Source organism: Amphiprion ocellaris, chromosome 17 (assembly GCF_022539595.1).
Source record: "Amphiprion ocellaris isolate individual 3 ecotype Okinawa chromosome 17, ASM2253959v1, whole genome shotgun sequence".
In the NCBI taxonomy this organism is placed as follows: domain Eukaryota; kingdom Metazoa; phylum Chordata; class Actinopteri; family Pomacentridae; genus Amphiprion; species Amphiprion ocellaris.
Genome location: NC_072782.1, coordinates 5,590,270 through 5,609,847, shown reverse-complemented (window position 1 = coordinate 5,609,847; position 19,578 = coordinate 5,590,270). Strand labels below are relative to the sequence as shown.

The window sequence follows — 19,578 nt, the reverse complement described above, 5'->3', positions numbered from 1 at the left end:
CAATATATGTAAGATACAGAGTAAAACACCAGCATTTAACAGCCGAGGAACTGGCCCTACTCTGACCAGAATTGTTGTATCCTTTCCAAAGCATCCAGTTATACCGTATCTGTAGTCACAGCTGCACATCTGTACCTAATTTCTGACAACAAAAAGCTTTATTTGCATTTTCAAATCTAAAAGTGTAAATAAGAAAAAGACATAATCTAACCTAACCTAATCCAACCTAAACCTAATTCCATCCTCAAACCAAGTTTTGCCTCTCAAACGTCACTTACTAGGTATTTCTGAAAGTGAGGACCTGACAAAATACAGTCACTCTCAAGGTCTACAACACAAACTGGTACTCACACACAATTACTATGAAATGCAGGGTGTGGCATCGTTCGTTCTGTTGTTGGTCTCTGATCCCCGTTAGCTTGCTTTGTTTAAGTATCCCTGTCTTCCTGCATTTCTTCTAATACTTGCATTATTTTTGTTACACACTCTTCCTCTGTGGAAGTTGGAACAGAAACCTCAGGGAAAAAAAGAGAGGGAGGGACTTGATGGGTACAGTAGCAGAGCTAAGAAGGTATAATTAGCTGCTAAGTGAGCAAGAGAGATTTGAAAAGCATTGGTGATTGAAATGAAGGGATTTTCTTTGGTGTATGGCTTTGGTTTACGTCTACTTTGGAGTTGGGGTTGTAGAATGGTTTTTTGCTAGTAAGGATTTTGAAACCAATGTTAATAAAGTTCAATCCTGCAAAAGTACATTTGGGCAAGGCAGAGGATGTTGGAAAACTGTAAGATTAGTTTCTGAATTGCTGGTGTCGTGGTGAGATTTTCCGACGTGGATCAATGGAGTATCATATTAATTTGTTAAATTCACATGAGCTCGGTGAGACACTATTGTTCCTTACCGCTGACTGAAAGGCAAACCCTCTTTGATCCTGCTGACTGCCTAATTACCCACTGATGGTGTGAGAGAAGGGCCCCAGCACAAAGAACGCTTTCCTCCTACAAAGTCAAATGAATGTCACCCAACATCAGACACACTTTGTCTCCAAATGCTTTATGAAGATATATTTAAGTGTGCATTTGATTTGTCGTGTAATGGGAGGGTTTCTAAGGGTAACATTACTTATTTAGAGGCTGTTTGTTCCAAATACACTGGTCATCAATAATGAAATGAGTGGTGATTAATCTTTGAAAAGCACGGCTAGTTTAGACTGGAGTATTTACTGATCTGTGTGTGTGGTATTTCCATGGTGTGGGGTTCTGTCATCACAGCAGAGGGATATCCCAAAGAAGCGTGTTTACCTGGGATTGTGTTTGCACTGCAGTTTGCGTTGTGGTCACACCTTCTTGTGTGTTTCTGCAAACATTCAAGGCAACATCAGATTACCTTTCTTCTTTTGTCAGCATATTCTGGCGCTGAACAATCCTGCCTCATCTTCCATCCATCCATCCATTATCTATACATTGCTTAATCCTCATTAGGGCAATGGCAGGGGACATCCTGGACATGTCGTAGTCTGTCCGCCTCATCTTGCTTTTCTTAAAGCAAAGTTTTTAGCCATGCTTGTGGTTAGCTATGGGTTAGTTCTAGGGGTGACAAGCTGGCTGGTTGACTGCTTTAGTCCACACGGAAATATCTCAACAGATACTGGATGCATTTGTATTCACAGTCATGGTTCCCATAGAATGAATCCTACAGAATTTGTTGCCTTGATTTCTTTTCTCTAATATCACCATGAGGTTACCATTAGTTGTTTTGGGTGAAACAGCTCAAGAATTATTATGGCGCTTTCCCACTAGCACCTACTCGGCTCAACTTGACTCGGTTTAGGTCGTTTTCCATTACAATTGAGTCCCACCTCATTGTGGGTGGAGTCACAAAACACTCGCTGTCCTCGAACATGGTCTATAATAATGCAGCAGTGGAGTGGAGGCCACTCTCCCTCCCGTTGCTCGCCGGTCGGTGCCCCAAATGACGTCCATTTGGCTAAACCACTTCCAACACCTATGGTTTGACTCACTCTGGCCGTTGTGGTCCTCGATGGACCGATAGTCACTTTTGGGCTTTTTCAGCTTCTCCCGACGCTGCTTCATTGTCCTACTGTATCCATGGCGGCCATCCGCTCAGAGATCTCCTGATATACTTTCTTGTTGCGAGTCGCATCGTCCAGCTCTCTCTGTATTCTTTGGTCCGCCACCAAAGACAGAAAAGTATCGACCTTTTCATTTGCCCACGGTACAGGTCTGGTGTGTCGTCACTCCCTGTCCAATCAGTGGCCTGCACTCTGTAGACATCACATTATGGGCTCGACTCAGTTCGATTGGAGCCCCAGTGGAGAAGGTAGTAAAATAGTACCTGGTACCAGGTACTACATCTTAATGGAAAACCTCACAAACCGAGTAGATTCAAGCCGAGTAGGTGCTGATGGAAAAGCAACATTAGTTTGCCATAAAATTTAGTGCAAGCATTGCCTGGTCTACTTCATGTTGAACTGTAATCACTTATGTGACCCCTTCTATTTTACTGGCAACATTATCAGGCAAAAATGTTAAATTCTTCCAATACTTTGGTCTTTAACCAAAGGCTAAACATGTGGCTGCTTCGCATCAGCATGGTAGCAGTTCCTGCATTTCACATACTTTTTCATCTTCTTCTCAGTACATACTACAGCTGCTGTTACAAATTACATACTTTTTGCATACAGTTGGGACATACTGCGTTTCTCACAGTATTGTGTCTTATGCATTAACTGTCTTCCTCCTTTGTGTAGTGTGAAATAAGTGCACTCTCATCGGTTCAAGCTTCTAATTTGAGCCAGATACTGTGACGAAAGTGACATATCTTCTGCTGATAATGATTGCGGGTCAGAATTGCCATAAAGTATACTCATTTATATACTGCAATGTATGAATGGATATAGTAAGACATCCTGGCATTTTTGACACACTATATATTGGGACATGCTCAATCTTTTTCTGGCTTAGCATGTAGTATGGGTATGAGAATGCACCCACTGTCATTTTAACTCACTGCATAGCATGGCCAACTAGCATGCCTGTAGACTCTTGTTCTTTTTCTTTTCAGTAACACCAGTCAGCCTGAATGGAATCACATCAATTTTTATGGGGGAAAAAGAGGGCACAACAGTAAAACAAAACCCTCCATTCCTCAAGTTGTACTGATGACAGCATTTTCTTTTTCTTGAAACATTTAAAGCATTTCTTTCTCGTGCATATACTTTTATTTACACCTTTGCACGTTCTAATGTCAATTAGTCATCCATCTATTGTTCCCTACAGACAAAAGGTTCTGTTTATACAGTTCAGATTATTAATTGTAGACAGTTTGACAGTGAAAGCCAAACACCCTCTTATCAGCCTAATGTTTTCCAGTCCAGTATTTCAGTCTCAGCCTATTTTTCAATCATATGACCTCCCAGTCGACATCATTGGGAAGTAGGTCAGTGTATCAAAGATTTTTTCAATAACAAATGCAAAGCTTGAAGCAGATATTTCACAAAAACACATGGCAAGCGATAAATCTACTTTATAGTTCCACCATTGGTAATTGGAAAAACTACTCTCTTTTTTCTCTCTGTGTTTTGTGTTATGTGTGTATGATCTGTTTTTCTTCAGTTTGCCACAGCTGTCATCGCGGTTAGCTATTGTTATTATTATGTTCTAAACCTTGGGAACATAAGATCCACTTGCTGTGTTCTGAAATTGAATAAAATTTTAACAGGAATGGGCAAAGACAGACATGTAGCCGTGGACAGTCTGTACTGTAGAAGGGAACGTTCTGTGCCACCAGTTATTCGTCCTGCCCTGTAATGTAAATCTCAGCAATGTGTGGAGCCACCACAAACTGTAGAACACTGACCACTGCTGGGTCTCTGTGGAATTTTCCTTTTCATCGAGACCTAATAATGTGAATGTGTTGCGGATTCCTAAGTTACAGACTCTCTTCCTCTCTTTGCCACAGACTCTTTACCTCATTTCACTTACCTTCAACCCATTTCTCCTGTCCTTTGCCTCACTTGTAGGAGTCTCCTCAGGACAGTGCCATCACCAGGGACATTAACAGGACTTTTCCTGCACATGACTACTTCAAAGACACTGGAGGAGACGGACAAGACTCGCTGTACAAAATCTGCAAGGTGGGACACTTACACCCATGTAGAATGTGTATTTGCTTTGCAGACAATCCAAAAATGGATTCACACAATGCACAAATCTACTGCAACAGCTATATACCAAATGAGGTGTAAACTGCTGTGTAGCACGACTGCAGAAACACATTAGCAGCACTCTGTTCCAGTTTGACTGTAATTACACTTAAATTTACAAGACAAACTGCATTAATTTGTCTCCTTTTTAGATGAATCTTACAGAATATGATCTGCTACTTTGCTGCTTGTAAAGGGCAGCATTTAGTGGTAATTGCATGGAGTTAAAATCCGCATAATGCACACAATACATCAGAAAAATATTAGTAGACCTAAAAACTATCTCATGACCACAAAGGATGATGATGTATTTGTAAAACTGTATGCATTAAAGATATCATATCTAGCCTAGATTATGCAGGTGAGACATAAACTATGGGTCTTTCGGTAGCAGTGGTGTTCATTGCTGGAAAACTTGGAATTATTAATAATCTACATGTGCGATTGGATCACGTTTCCCTGGAATACAGTGTAATTACTATGGAAATGACTTGCTTTACAGTAGGCCTGAAATTTGTAGAGGAGTAGTGAGAGATGCCAATGTTGAAATGGCCTGTTTATTAATTAACACCGCCGCTTTGTTACTGGGTGGTTCAGCAAGTTCACAACAGTCCCTGCCTGTCTAGAAAAGCAAAATAAGTTCCTAATCGAACAAACACACACTACAATTATAATCAGTCCTGATGCACAGCTGACTTTCTTACACACACACAAAACCTTTCACTTGTCATTAAATGCTTTTATCATCAAATATCAGCACTCTGTCTCTCATGAAAATAAAAATGGGCGTATAAATAAATACATATGTAGTATACATGCGTGTATTTGAACGGATAGTTCCATAATCTGTCACAAATGGCCTGACTGCAGTGTGTTCACAGTTTTCAGTTTCATTTCATTCATTATGTATAAGTCAGGTGAGGGCATCCATCTCTTCCCAGACAAGCACCTCCTCAGGTGTGTGTGAATAATTCAGTGGGCCCTCCCTTTTCTGTGTGCATGGATTGATCCACAGCTTGTCTGTTCGACTTGTACTCATTATTTGTGTTTGTAGCTCAGTAGGCCACTACAGCCCTTTTCCTTGTTCTCTTCTTTACTTTCTCCCCTTTTATTTACTCCATTTAGTCTGTATCAACATTCCCCTTGCTTTCCTTGCTTTTATCTCTGTTCCTCGGTCTCACACTCCAGCTGGACTTCATTCCTTTAGTTACTTTGGTATTCTATGTTTTTGCTTTGATTTGTTGTACCATTATTGTTAGTGTAGGTAGCCCATAAGCCACTTCATGTGCTCATAAGCGTACTGTAGCGCTTGAAGATTTCTAAAAAGGAGATACAAATGACCAAGAAGTATTGGATGTGTGTTTATTCTTAAGAGTGCTTTTTTTCTTTGTAAAGTGGAGCTTGAGCCATGCAAACTTATTTCTCATTCCCTGTCAAATTCAGTGTAAAATCAGTATTTACATGTGTTTACAGCCCTGGGCTAGTTTGCCAAGACTTTGATATCGTTGATCGTTGAATTTACCGTAAAATTTATTTACTAACTCTCTCTCTTTTTCCTTTTTTGTCTCCTTCAGGCTTACTCTGTTTACGATGAGGAGATTGGTTACTGCCAGGGACAGTCCTTCTTGGCTGCTGTGCTGCTGCTGCACGTGAGTTTACATACCAGCAGAGTCTAGAAAAAAATGGAGCTTTTCAAACAACGACGAGATGAGAGGAACTGCTGTTTTTTATTTGACATCGATATCCTTTCAAGTTATTGCAACACAGGATCATTAGCTTAGGTTATTTTCATGTCTAATATCTCTCTGAACCAATGAAGTAGGATGATATGCTCTTAAAAAACAGCTAAAGAAAGAATTTTATGTGTATATTTAATGTATAATATGGTTTTATTCATTGGCCACCTTAGTGTGACTTGCTTCAAGTACATTTTCAGTCTGGAGAAATGCCAACGCTGCCACCTAGTGGAGAAATATTGTCAATCTTTTGTGGGAACTGAAAGGGGAGATTAGTGCAAAGTAACAACATTTTAAGGAATTATTTGACAGTTTTTAATCTACCGATATTTATATGGGAAAACGATAAATGTACGTTAATGTCCATGTGAAACTTGTGTCTTTACTGATTACTAAGCTGTTGGTCTCCCTCAGATGCCAGAGGAACAAGCTTTCAGTGTGCTGGTCAAGATCATGTTTGATTATGGGCTCAGGGACCTTTTCAAGCAGAATTTTGAAGATCTACATTGCAAGTTCTTTCAACTTGAGAGACTCATGCAGGTTTGTATGTGTTTCATTTGCTTTTTCTGAACACTTAGCAGTCTACTGTGTTCACATATAATAAGACAGACTAGATGTCAGTCAGTATGAACTCAGTAGTGCTCCTTTATATTTTCTCAATGTCCTTTTTAACCCTGATGCACTGATATGTCCTCGTCTTTATTTCCATTCCCCCGAATACATTTTTCTTTGTGTTCAACTTAAATCTACTAACTTGCATCTCCTATTTCTTTCTCCTTTCATGCTTCCCTCTCTTCCTCTACCCCCATGTCCTTCTGTCTCTTTGTTATCTTCTCCCCGTCTTCGTCTGCCGTTTGCTTTCTCTCTGTGTTTACCAGGAATACATACCAGACCTGTACAACCATTTCCTGAATGTGGGTCTGGAGGCTCATATGTACGCCTCTCAGTGGTTCCTCACCCTCTTCACAGCCAAGTTCCCTCTTTACATGGTCTTCCATATAATTGACCTGCTCCTGTGTGAGGTTGGTAATAAAAACACACACACACACAGACGCAGTGCAGCTTTATAGCCTACTGTCCACGCATTCTTTTTAAAGCACTTAGGTTGTGTTACAATGTCACTGTCAAGGAATTCAGTTCATTTATTTCTGCTTTTTAAGTACACACAATATCCAATGCTAGCAAAGAAACCTTTTGCGCTTAAAAAAAAAAAAAAAAACAACAAATACAAAATCACTCTAAATAATTTGCTTTGATAGTGATGTTTCTGTAGACATTGACTGACTGACTGAATTTTAAATGATAGAATTATTAAAGTGTTTTGAAACATCAAAGACTCTTTTAAGGTGAATGCTAAATTAGTTAGCATTCACTTGAAGAACCCAGAGGACAAGGAAGGTTTCTTGTCATAATGCAAACATTTTTTTGTGTTTAATATGAAGCTGTACAACTGTTATTGCTATGATGCTGTAATGAAGCATCACAACAGCAGAAAAATGTGTTTCAAATTACACACAACCTCAGACTAAGGTGATCCAACATGGTTATCCAAGCTACGTAACTGTCTTCAAGACCATAATCTAAAGTTTTCCTTATTAAGTCTGACAGCAGTAACAAATAATCTGCAAGGATGAGTAGCAGACAGTGTATCCAGCTACTCAAAGCTTGTGAAGGAATGAAAACAGCTACAACTGGTATATTTTACTCAATCTGAAAAAGTGTCATTACTGAATATTATGTTGATCTCTTTAAAAATCTGTTGCACAGCAAAACTACAGTAATTTTGTTCAACCTTAAATAAATACATGACTGAATCCATCTTAAATTAATCTTTTTTCTCAGGGCATTAGTGTGATCTTCAACGTAGCCTTGGCACTTCTGAAGGTAAGGCAACCTGCACTAAAATGAGCTCACACACTTAACACTGACACCCACAGCTCTGAGTAGAAACAGAAGCAGAGGTTAAGTGCCAACAGAAGCTGAACCTTTGGAAAGATTTTACATGTTGGCACATGTGAGCAGGTGAGACACATGCACAGTGTCACACCGCTGTTAGTGCTAAAAACAGCGCACATGCTTTTTGTTAAAGAGGACTTTTGCTCCAAGAATAGAGTTCCTTTAATGGAAAAAATTCTTCAGGGCTACTTTTTTTAGATTGACTTGTAGACTGGAGCTGGACCTGTTCTTTATCTCATCTGTCATATCAGTTCTTTACCAAACCAGGACATTGTCTTTTCTTGGGTAAATAATAAATCTATGCCTGACTGACTTGCCTTCATGTTGTAATATTATTTTTTCAGACATCAAAAGATGATCTTATCCAAACAGACTTTGAGGGGGCACTCAAATTCTTTCGCGTCCCAGTTCCAAAGAGGTACCGCTCTGAGGAAAACGCAAAGAAACTGATGGAGCTGGCCTGTAGCATGAAGGTGAGTTGAAAGTAGAAGAGAACACAGTGGAACAGAAATAGTATTTTTGCCTATTAGTATGCAGTAGTTCTGTCTGTTCAGCCTTGCATCTCTCAGACAAACATCCGAACCTTCAGGTTGAGTTCACTGTTAATTTCAAAGTGGTCTTGACAGCCTTGTTTTAATATTTATAATAAAAATATTCTTTATTTGACAAAGATAAAGCCCTTAGAAATAATCAGAAAACTCACAGAACTGTATTAAATTCGTAATACTGGAAACAGAAAACAACCTGCTCAGTACGTCTGATCAGTACATGAACAGGTCAAAACTGTATTTTTCTTGTATAAAATCTGCATCTCATTTGCAGTGTTGTTCAGTTACCAGTAGGGGCCACTGTTGAGCTGTATCTCAAGTTTAATAGATAAAACGAACACACACACACACACACACACACACACACACACACACACACACACACACACACACACACACACACACACACACACACACACACACACACACACACACACACACACACACACCTGTTTTTCTGTATCTTAATACACACACTCACACCTGTGTCCTGACCTGTTTTGAAGAGTCTGGCCCAGTTTTGAAGACCTGACTTTGAAGGTAACTTTGGGCAGAGACATTTATTAGCACAAACTCTGTAAAGGAGCCAGCATGGAGAGAGATTTGAACTTTTTGGTTCCCGGTTAGACAGGTGGGCAGCAGGGAGTTCACACAACGAGCTCCTTCAGCAAGGAAAAATCCAGTAGAAGTAGATTAGATGTACCTGGACCCGCTGTGGGGTCTTGAAGATGCTTCAGTACTCGCCTTAGAGACATCAGTTCCGAATATAAATCATGAGCTGGACTGATATGGCCTCTCAAGTGTGGGAGGAATAACGGCTATGAAAGCAGAGATTTTCTAATTTGTTCTGCTTCTGCTTTATAACTGTGCTTGTATTTCAATTGATTCTCCATTTAAATCAAATACATTCATACAGAGGTATGTCAATCCCCCTCCCATTTACTGCATGCTGCTTTAATAAGTTATTTTGAGAACATTGTTTGGCAAGAGAAAGTAATTCCAAGAAGTCATTTGGTAAATTGACCTTGGTGACTCCTGTAATGTTGGACTGGGAAATTAAATCTGAGTCAAGGTAGGCTAATCTGAAGCTTGGATGCCACTATAGAGGGATTAACTGACCAGATTACTGCTGACCTCACTGACTCCTGATACTGCCACCTGATTGGACCACAAATCGTTCTGGGTTGCGATGTCCCCGAACTTGATTTAAAGTTATAGCTCAGATTTGTCATGTCATGTTATGTCTTCTCCAAGTACAGCAGCAGCGCTGTAACGTTAGTGTTTGATGCATCACAATTATGTTGAATTAGGATCAAATGATACATAATGTATGTACTAGAGATTCACGTTTATCATCCTCATTGTTGACCCTTTAAACTTTTGAATCTCTCATACTCTGCTTTATCCACTTACCGATGGACTTAACATAAAAATATAAAAGGGCAATCAAGATTATAGTTATCCTGTTTTCAGAAGAGAACAAAAACATGTCTTAAGGAAAGAGAATCAGTTAGATAATGTGACTAAACTTTAGGTTAACTAGTGACAGCAGTGCTGAATATCTGTGGGACAATAAGGCTTGATCCTATTTACTTCAGAATTCCAGTCAAAGGCCATTACCATTTGTGTATTTTAAGTAAATATATGACAAACACACTCAAACTACAGTCAGTTCACAATATATATTCAGGAGACAATCTCTAGGTCAGACCAGGTCATTTATATTGTCTCAGTGTGTAGTTGTTACACAAATTTTCTCTTCTTGTCTGCCAACCTTCTGACCTCCAGATCTGGTTTATGCAAATTGACCAGAGAAATTTGAATGAAAATCATGAAAGTGTGAATTTTTTTTCCTTTGGCAGTCTCTTTATTTTCCTGTTCACCTCATATTACCTCACAGATCTGCTTTCGACCCAGTATGAACTTGTATGTATAGACATTAGTGCAAAGCTGAATACAGCTATTGCTTTTCTGTTGCTGTGTTAAAGTTTGGCAGGATTTCAATGGCGCAGCTCTTTTCGACAACACTTTCTGTGTTGCACAAACAGAAGAGCTGCCATGAAGCACGCTTGAGCTCACATGAGAGAGAGCAGGTGGTGTTGGAATACGCCACTAGTTGTTAGTGTACTTTAATCAGACAGTGCTGATGGCACTGCACAGGTAGCTTGCTAATTTATAATTGATCCAGTTATAGATTTTAAACTCCCAGAAAGTCTTTATTCACTGTGGCTGTAATTGAGAGGGCCTTGGATGTTGTGTGTTCCTCACTGCCCTTGAAAGTAGCAGCTTCTGGACATCCACCTGGTTATCCGACCTCACTTCTGCCAACATCATGAACACAGAGAGCATTCGGATCAATAGAAATACCGTAATAACCTGAGACTGCAACCATGAAATGTAGGTAAACATGCAGAGGCAGCATTGTGTAGATACACAAAAAGTCCACAGAATGGACAAGCATGGCTTTCTTTGTAGACAGTTTTGGTTGCCTTCAGGCCTTTAGGTTGGTGTTTTAATCGATCCTAGGTGTACTAGTGAACCTAAACTCTATGTACTGAATTTTGTTTTAATTGATTAGTATGTGGGGTTAAAACAGCGTATCAAATCTCACCTGGTTTTCTGCATTTAACTGATCATTAAATGTTCCCAATGCTGGATCAAAAAGTAAGTGAGCCTTTGAATTTAATTACAAGTCGAACCTCCTTTGGCAGCAGTAACTTAAAACAAGCAGATCAGACTTGCATAACTTTACGGTCATATTCTTTGGAAGATTAGTGTGAACGGCCCTTCTGAGGTCATTCATAGGGCCTTTTAGGATCTAGGTTTGCACTGCTTCTCTGCTTGAAGCCATTTTGTTGTAAATGTACTCCACTGTTACTCCACAGACCCAGAGACAGCAAAGCAAGATGCCTGTAGGGAGAGGCCTTGGAGCTAGAACATCTCCATTTATTGATGATTGATCTAATTGTGGGGGAATATCTAAACTCTGAGATTACTTTGTAGCCCTTTCACATTTCATGCAAATCGACAAATCTTGATCACAACTCCTCTGATATCTTATCTTCAATAGAATCTTCATGTGAGTAGTACACTAAAAGTGTTCTTTAAAAGTCAAAATAGCTTTAATCCCGCCTTCAGTTTTGTTTCTTTAAGTGGTCTCCAGGTTTGTTCGCTCCTGACTCCTAATGGCTTTCTTTGAGGTTGTACTTTTTCCGACCAACACTGTATATATTTTAATGATGTATTCAATCTAGACAAGGATAATGCATCAGTTTGAGTTTTTCAGAATTGTAGCATAGATGAAGATCTGATTATACATGCTCTTGCAACCCTTTTTCAACAGTGGTATAATCTTAGAAAACTGCATATTAAAATTAGTTATTTTTGCGCCAGTTTATTTGAAATCTAAATAAAACTGTAATGTCGCGTGAGTTCCTCTGGACAGTGTGGCCAGTTAACACCAGTTAACAATAGCAAATTGGGCAGTAATTACTCCATATGTTCTTAAACATGTTATTCAAATGTTGGATTGGACTGAAGAACACCACAGTCAAGTAAGGATTAAAAATTGTGTGTCCTTGTTTACAAAAGACTGGGGAAAACTCTCCACTGGCAGCCAGCTGAAGTCCATCAGCCAAAGACTAGTGGGGTAGTTTGTATTTCCTTTCTTAATCGTGTGAATAATTACCAAACATTTGCTTTTCGGCTCTCGTCCAACAGATCAGCCAGAAGAAGCTGAAGAAATTTGAGAAGGAGTACCACACCATTCGGGAGCAGCAGGAGCAACAGGAGGCTCCCATCGAGAGATACGAGGTAGAAATACTCACACAAGAGTCAGTGCATCTTAAGCACTAAAACAATGGACTTTAATGATTAAGCTGGAATTGTTACAGAAAAACGTGTAATTCTTTGCTGGTTGTTCAGAGAAACTCAGAAACCTTTGATTTGCTGTCAGTGTTGCATCATGACTTCTTCAAAGGGCCTCACAAATACTGTCAGCAATACAGCAATTTTAAAGAAACCACAACAAATATTATTTTAATATAAAGTCATGTTGTATTGCTGCTACATTTTAACTGCCACATAGTATTGAAACAACCACTCTATTGTGGCTGATTTTCAACTGAAATCTGTTTTTGCTGTAGACCTTGACAGTCCTTGTTCAGAAAATAAAAAACTACAGGGCACTCAAAAAGCCATTAACTATATATTTGATAAGTTATTTAAAGGTTAACCGACTGGTTGTGGAGATTTCAGGATCATAAATCCCAAATACCATGTTTCAAGGCATTTCTCAGTATTAGTAAGATTTCACTCACCCACTAATACAAAAGTTCGTTTTGTTGACTGCAGTCATTCAGTTTGAGTATATTCCCTCAGATTGTCATTTTTTTCAGAATCAGTTGAGAATACTGTTTGCATTTGAGTCACTTTAGTTTGTCCTATTTTTAGCATGCACAGCAGAGAATTAACAATTACTTGGTTTTGATATGTAAACCACAGCTTAATTCCTCAGTCACTATGCAGCAAGACGTGGACTAAGCAATTTTTTTTACAACAGTTTTTTTTGTTTTTGGCAGCAGGGGCAACTGACATTTTGTATATTTCATCTTTTCTGTGTGTCTGCTGGTCATCTCTAAGACATTTGACATGCATGTCAGTTTTCAGTAAAGCCATCTGTTGCTGTTAATGATGTACAAACATCCTGTTAAACATTACAGACATCTCTTCATGGTGCAGTTATGCTTTCACTTGATCACAGTGAACCTTTACACTCGCCGTCTCATTCTGTGTGTTACTGCGTTACTCTAGAAACCACTGAGCCAGGAAGAGCACATTCATTCGCAACTCTTCGTGATTAACTCCTTTTCCCTCCTTTGTTTTCTCTTCACTGTCCTTCCTCTTTCATGGCCCTTTACTTCTCTTCGTTGTGCTCCACTATACTCTTTCTCTTGTGCCATCATCTACCTTTTCATACATTTATCTGTCTTGCTCTGTTATTTTCTTTTTCATCTGTCGCTCCTGTTCTCTTCTTCTTTCCTGCTTTCTTGCTCTTTCTCTCTCCTCTATTGTCTAGCGGGAGAATCGCCGGTTGCAAGAGGCCAACATGCGCTTGGAGCAGGAGAATGACGACTTGGCACATGAGCTTGTAAGCAGCAAGATCGCTCTGCGCAAAGACCTCGACAACGTAAGCCAAAGAGAAAGAATATATCGGTTTGTTTGACTGGGAGTGACTCTGTGTGCACATGTTCATAAAAATGTCACTTCTGCAAGAATACGTAGAAGTGCATGTGGCAACAGTTGTGCAAGAACTGAATTAAAATGCAGCTAAACCTTTATTTATGTTACATTATGTGTGTATTTGTGTGTGATTTTATATTTTTTTCACTTGCCTTGAAAAGAGACAGTAGACAGGACACTAAAAAGAAAGTAGTGCAAATCTAACTTCCAATGACCTCATCACCATTGGGTTATTTTGTTTTGTGTGTGGTTTGTTTGTGTGTCAGGCCGAGGAGAAGGCAGACGCCCTGAATAAAGAGCTGCTGCTGACCAAACAGAAACTGGTGGACTCGGAGGATGAGAAGAGACGGCTGGAAGAAGAGTCTGCACAGGTTAGAGCAAATAACAAGACACTTTTGTCTAGATTGAAACTGAGCCTGTGTGGAGGAAAACCTTTTACTGAGTCCAGCAGATGTCTAAAGTGCATGTTTTTCCTTCAAATCTCATGTGGCGCAGAGGGTTAGTGATAGTAGGAAAGAATGGCCTCTGGTGCGACAGAAATTCTCAGGTGAAGAAATTGATAAAACAGGCTGCTTAAATCTCCTGGCTGGGGGTCAAGCAGGAGACTAGAATGCAATATTAATGTGACAAGCTGTGACTGACTAGTCTGTGTAATGGACAGATTCAAAACTCTGTATCGCCTGATTTTACTGGTACAGTGTCTGTCTGTCACTGTTTTAATTAGTGTAATCAATTAGTGTTGTTTGTTTGGGATGAAAACCTGCAGACCTGTGACCTGGTTGCTTGTCTTTTCATTAATTATATAGTTTGGTAAAAACTCATTTATATTTTCCTGATGCAGGGGTACAGATTACGCCATAAATGTTACCAGAAATTGTCAGTAAGAGATTACATCTTTACAAAGCAGCCTTTAGGTGATGAGTTTAGTCCAGTCAAACGTAAAGCCATCACATCCAATTTAGACATATGTCAGATGTCAAGCACATGAATCTGTCCTGTCTATTTGTCTTTGAACATTTGTTTCTCTCTTTGTGCATGTCAGTTTCTTTCTGCATATGGTCGGCCTGCCTGGCTTTAAATTTGTCTTTTGTCTCTACATGAAAAACTGTTTCTGTGTGTTTGTTTTTGTCAGTCTCACTCATTGGATGCAGGTATAAGCCACCGCTCATTTCAAATGGCTTTGTCCTCCCTTTCCCGTTGCCGTTTTCTTTGCTGTATGAAACAACAAAAACCTCCAAGCAGCAGCAGCGTGCCACAATGAAAAGTTTTGCAAAGGCAATCCTGTTATTTTATTTTTTTCAGTGGATTATCAGTTTTAATCACAGTCTTCATTTCCCTGCAGAAAAATGCTCCACAAAACTTATTCCACATGCTATTATTTCAGAGAAACACCGAACCTGCATCTCCTCACTTAGCTGTGCCCAAGATTACTGTGATTGGTTTAAAGAAACAAAAACAATCAGTGTTTTTTCCCCCTATAGCAGAACGATAGTGTGGTACAGTCAGACTATCATAGGAACTGCTTTGTATTAACCGTGCTGGATAAATATCTGGAAAAATAATCACGTTTTTGAAAGGCTAATCATCACAACAATTCAGCATCTTACTACAGAAAGTTTAGAAGCATGTCAGTGTTTGAATCGCTGTATTAAAAGAGGTGCAATGTTAGTTTAAGGAGAGGATGTTTGTAAAATTTTACAGAATTGGCTGGCAAAGTGAGACTAAAAAAGTTACAAGTTTTGATGTTTTTAACATTGCCCGTATGGATTGAGCGTTAACCCGTCAACCAATTTAACACATTTAGATCTGTCGGTGTAACACAGTTACAAAAAAAATCAATTTTTCAACATTTTCAAGTCGTACTCTATCATTTGTGTCATTTCTCTAAAGGCATATCTTCTCTGAAGTCGAACCTTCAATGTCAGAGGCTGCCAGTTAGTCTCTGATGTTTATTTTTTTGAGTTCAGTGAAGAATCCCTTTGAGGTGGAGGACAAACCTGCCGCCCTCTGCTCCCATATGCGTTCAATGTTCTCCTCCAAATGTCTCGTTGAATGTGTAGGTGCAACTCTGAGTGATTTATGTGCAGGAGTAGAGGTTGTGTGGAGGGCATGACATTGCCCTGAGCTCCAGGTCTGCCAATACCTTTCTTTGTCTTCTTTACATTTCATGACACTCACGTGGTCTCTGGAGCCTCTGAATCTGCTTTCTGTCCTTGTAACAGCCTAAACAGGATTTGTGTGTTTGTGTTTGTGCTTTAACAGCTGAAGGAGATGTGCAGACGAGAGCTGGATAAGTCTGAATCAGAGATTAAGAAGAATGGTTCCATCATTGGAGAATATAAGCAGGTATGTACGATATTATAAAACCTTGAATTTTAGATTTTATTGCGTACAAAAATCACATAAATGTTTCAGTTCATGTTGATTCCATGTGCTTTGCATACTGGATAGGACTATTTTCTGTTAAGGTCACATTACTGAAATGTGTCTCCTTTCTCATAAATGCAATTAGGGGAAGTGAAACTGTAAACTTAGGCAGCCCACTTGAAAACCAGAACCTGTTTTGAATTATTTATTTGTGATTTTCAGTTAAGTCACAACCTTATAACAGCATCTAGAACTGGCTTTACCTCCCACCAGCACAGACAAATCCCCAAGGCTCTTCAAAATGGTAATCAATGCAAAAAAGTAATTCTGAAATTATACTGATGTATGCAACTATACTAGAGGTGTGTATCTTAATAAGTATAGACATTTACCTAAGAGAAAATACAAAAAAGGGAAATGTAGAAGAAAAAGGAGAAGAAGGTAAATGAATAATTAAATGAGTAAACCACAGGGGAAGTGGTTCCTCAGTCGCTGCATTTTATTTTGATCCTCTTCAATACTGTGCCTACAGGTAAAGGTTATGTAATTGAACATCACCTCAACAAAAAAAATTGCTTTTTAAAAAATCATTTATTGAGCAAGAATACCAATAGATGTAATATGCATCAGTCTTGCCCCATTTAACTTCTTTGGCATTTTACATAATTGCTCTCCAGTCCTATTACTGACTAGCTGCATTTTTTGACAGCTCTTCCAGGCAAAATTCCTTCATTGGCAAGATGTTTGAGGTTTTCCCTGTATGTGCTCCCTGGTTCAAATCTCCCCACAACATTTCAGCAGGGTTCAGGTCTGGACCCTAAATCATAATTCCACCACCGTGCTTCACAGCTGGTGTGAGGTTATTCTCCTGAAAAACTGTCTTTGGTCTGTGCCAAACATGTCTACTGGCCAGAAGATTCATTTCTTCAGAGCACATTATTCCAAAAGACCTGCTCTTTGCCTGTATCTTTATTGGCAAACTGTAGTTTTGGTCTGGAGAGGAAATACTTTTCCCCAACATGTTCCTCATTGAGTTCAGATTGGTGCAGTCCCTTCCTGATTTTGGATGCATCCACTTTGACACCAACAGTCCTAAGAATTAACTGAAGATCCTGTGAGGAAATTAGCTTTCATGTTGTTGGGATTTACATAATTTGAAATCTATACACAAAGAGAATTATGGGGAGTAGAATGATTTTTTTATTATTATTATTTAAATTTTTTTTTTTAATTTCTTGCCAACCTCAGGCATCCACAACCTTTTTTCTGAAGGCTTTACAGAGCTCTTTAGATCTAGTCATGATGAAACCTCACACTTTGATAGCAAAGACGATCCCAGACCTGAGATGTCAGAGGTTTAGGTGTCGCAGGTTCCACTGGTAGCTCCCTAAAGAGTTTTTAATCATTGGCAACTGATCTAAGAGCCATCATTCTAATTTTATGGATTTGAAGGTGTCATAAATGTTCTTACTTTTTCTATGTGATTGCTTTGCTTTTCTTTATTATTTTTAATCTTACATAATGAAAATTACTACAGAGTGTTGGTTTTGTATGTCCTTTGTTTTGGTGTGTCATTTAAAATATTATTTATTAATAGACTCTGTTTCAAAGAGGATCAGATGTTTTGTTCTCCTGATATGTTTTCTTACAGCTTATTTACTTGTTCACATGACTGTTTTACTAGTGGTGATCGAGTCAAACAGAATTGTTGTCTTGTGTTACAAGGGTTGTATGTTGAGGATGAGAACAAGCTTCCCTAATTGTTTTTAAATACAAAGCAGCAGAAGCAGGCCCACCACAGGCAGATTAGGTCACGATCGTACTTTTTTGTGTGTTTGTTGTTGTTAATATTACTTTGATAAGGTTACAAGACATACATTGTTGATATATGGTTTGATTTTATGTATGTGTCCAGAAATTAAATAGTGTCAGTAAAACCAAACCAAGCCTTCATGGGTTGAAAGGTTTCAGGCTGAACTGAACTGAAGACTCACAAAAATCCAAAGGGAATTACTTGAATGTTTAACAGGGCGGGACACAAACTCTGACAGTAAGACCTGCCAGTGGTTGGCAGTCTTCACATAGCAGCAAGTCTTTGCTTGAATATTTGGTACTTGCATGGTTCATTTTAAATCTCAAAGTGCAGCATTAATGGAATCAATCAGACATTTCTTTTATATAGCACTTCTCATGCAAACAAAAATGCAACACAGAGTGCTTTACTGATAATAGGAATGAAAAATGCACTAAAACAGCAATACATTTTATTGGCAAGGCCCTTGTGTTTTTTGTTGCTGTAATTTCATATTTTATAAAAAATAGGGTTTAAATGGCATCACCAACTGCACAGTAATTGTACACATTATCAAATGTATGCATTTACTTTATTTTTGTTCCAATGGATTATGGTTTTATTTTAATTGTGTACTGCTACTTGGCTGTTGTGGTTCACTCTGTGTTCTGAGTTCTGGATGTTTGAGAAGTGAATCTTTGAGCACGTCTTCACCGCTTTATCTTTCCTTTTTTGGCTCGTCTTCGCAGATCTAAGCTCTGATCAAGCCATTACTTTGGCAAGACCAGCTATAAATATTTAAAAAATAATATGCTTCTTAAGAGAGATCTGTTTTCATTCATTTATCTAGTTTGGGAAGCAGAAATTTCTATATTTAAAAACTGTCCCTAAACTGAACCTGGAGCCTTTGATGGCTGAGCCTGTGAGCATATTTTAAGTTCCATCTGTCTGAATTCCTCTTCAGATCTCATCCTGTCACTTAATGCTTAAATATAAACTTACCCAGATCAAGTACTATTACCTTCAGCACAGGGACATTATGCAATAATCCACCTCCTATCTCTCCCTGTGGAAGCAGACAGAAATAGTAGAAAGACTAATTTAGAAACAGACCTGAACTTCACCTGAGTCTAAAAATATTGGCAGTGGATTGGAAACGACAACATGTCTGAAAACCGGTGACCAAAGCTATCACGGAGGAGATGGGGTTTGATGTGTGTCTTTGTGTGTGCAGCGTAGGTGAAAGCAGCCTCAGATTGCAGAGTCGAGAACCGTAAGTGTGAAAATGGAGCTACGTCAAAAATAGTTCATTTTATGACAGGAAGGAAGAGGTTGATGGATGGAGAGAGGGAGAAAATGAAGAGAAGTCTGCAGAGGGACGACAGCAGCATTCAATCCGCTGGGAGTGACGAGTCGAGGAATGCCCCAAAATAGCCCGCGTTGTTTTCCAACCCAGATAACTCAAATTATTCTTCAAATAGCCTTTCCTATTTCAGTGGCTGTGAATGCCAAGTTTTCTTTTTGTGGGATTGGAGCCAAAAAAGCTTTGTGCGCTAATTGCCCCTCCAGCACAGAGGACGGGGGACAGAGAAGCGTCTGTTAATGGGGAAGCTAAAAACAGTGTCAAGCGATGCATTGTAATCTCTGTTGTAGAAGCGGAGCTTTTGTAGACGCGCTCAGACCGCCAGGATGTTTGCCAGGTACAGCGACATGTG

General features: G+C 39.1%; 1 protein-coding gene across 2 annotated transcripts in view; it reads left to right on the top strand.

Annotated features, from left to right (window-relative positions):
* The window catches only part of LOC111580908 (rab GTPase-activating protein 1), a 79,274-nt gene that overhangs the window by 46,810 nt on the left and 12,886 nt on the right, over positions 1-19,578 (top strand). For both annotated transcript variants that reach the window (XM_023288831.3, XM_023288830.3), the window contains 10 exons: positions 4,041-4,154; positions 5,798-5,872; positions 6,374-6,499; positions 6,838-6,981; positions 7,802-7,843; positions 8,260-8,388; positions 12,184-12,276; positions 13,541-13,651; positions 13,971-14,075; positions 15,967-16,050. In XM_023288831.3, coding sequence (XP_023144599.1) covers positions 4,041-4,154; positions 5,798-5,872; positions 6,374-6,499; positions 6,838-6,981; positions 7,802-7,843; positions 8,260-8,388; positions 12,184-12,276; positions 13,541-13,651; positions 13,971-14,075; positions 15,967-16,050 — 1,023 coding nt within the window. The remainder of the gene's footprint in view (positions 1-4,040; positions 4,155-5,797; positions 5,873-6,373; positions 6,500-6,837; positions 6,982-7,801; positions 7,844-8,259; positions 8,389-12,183; positions 12,277-13,540; positions 13,652-13,970; positions 14,076-15,966; positions 16,051-19,578) is intronic.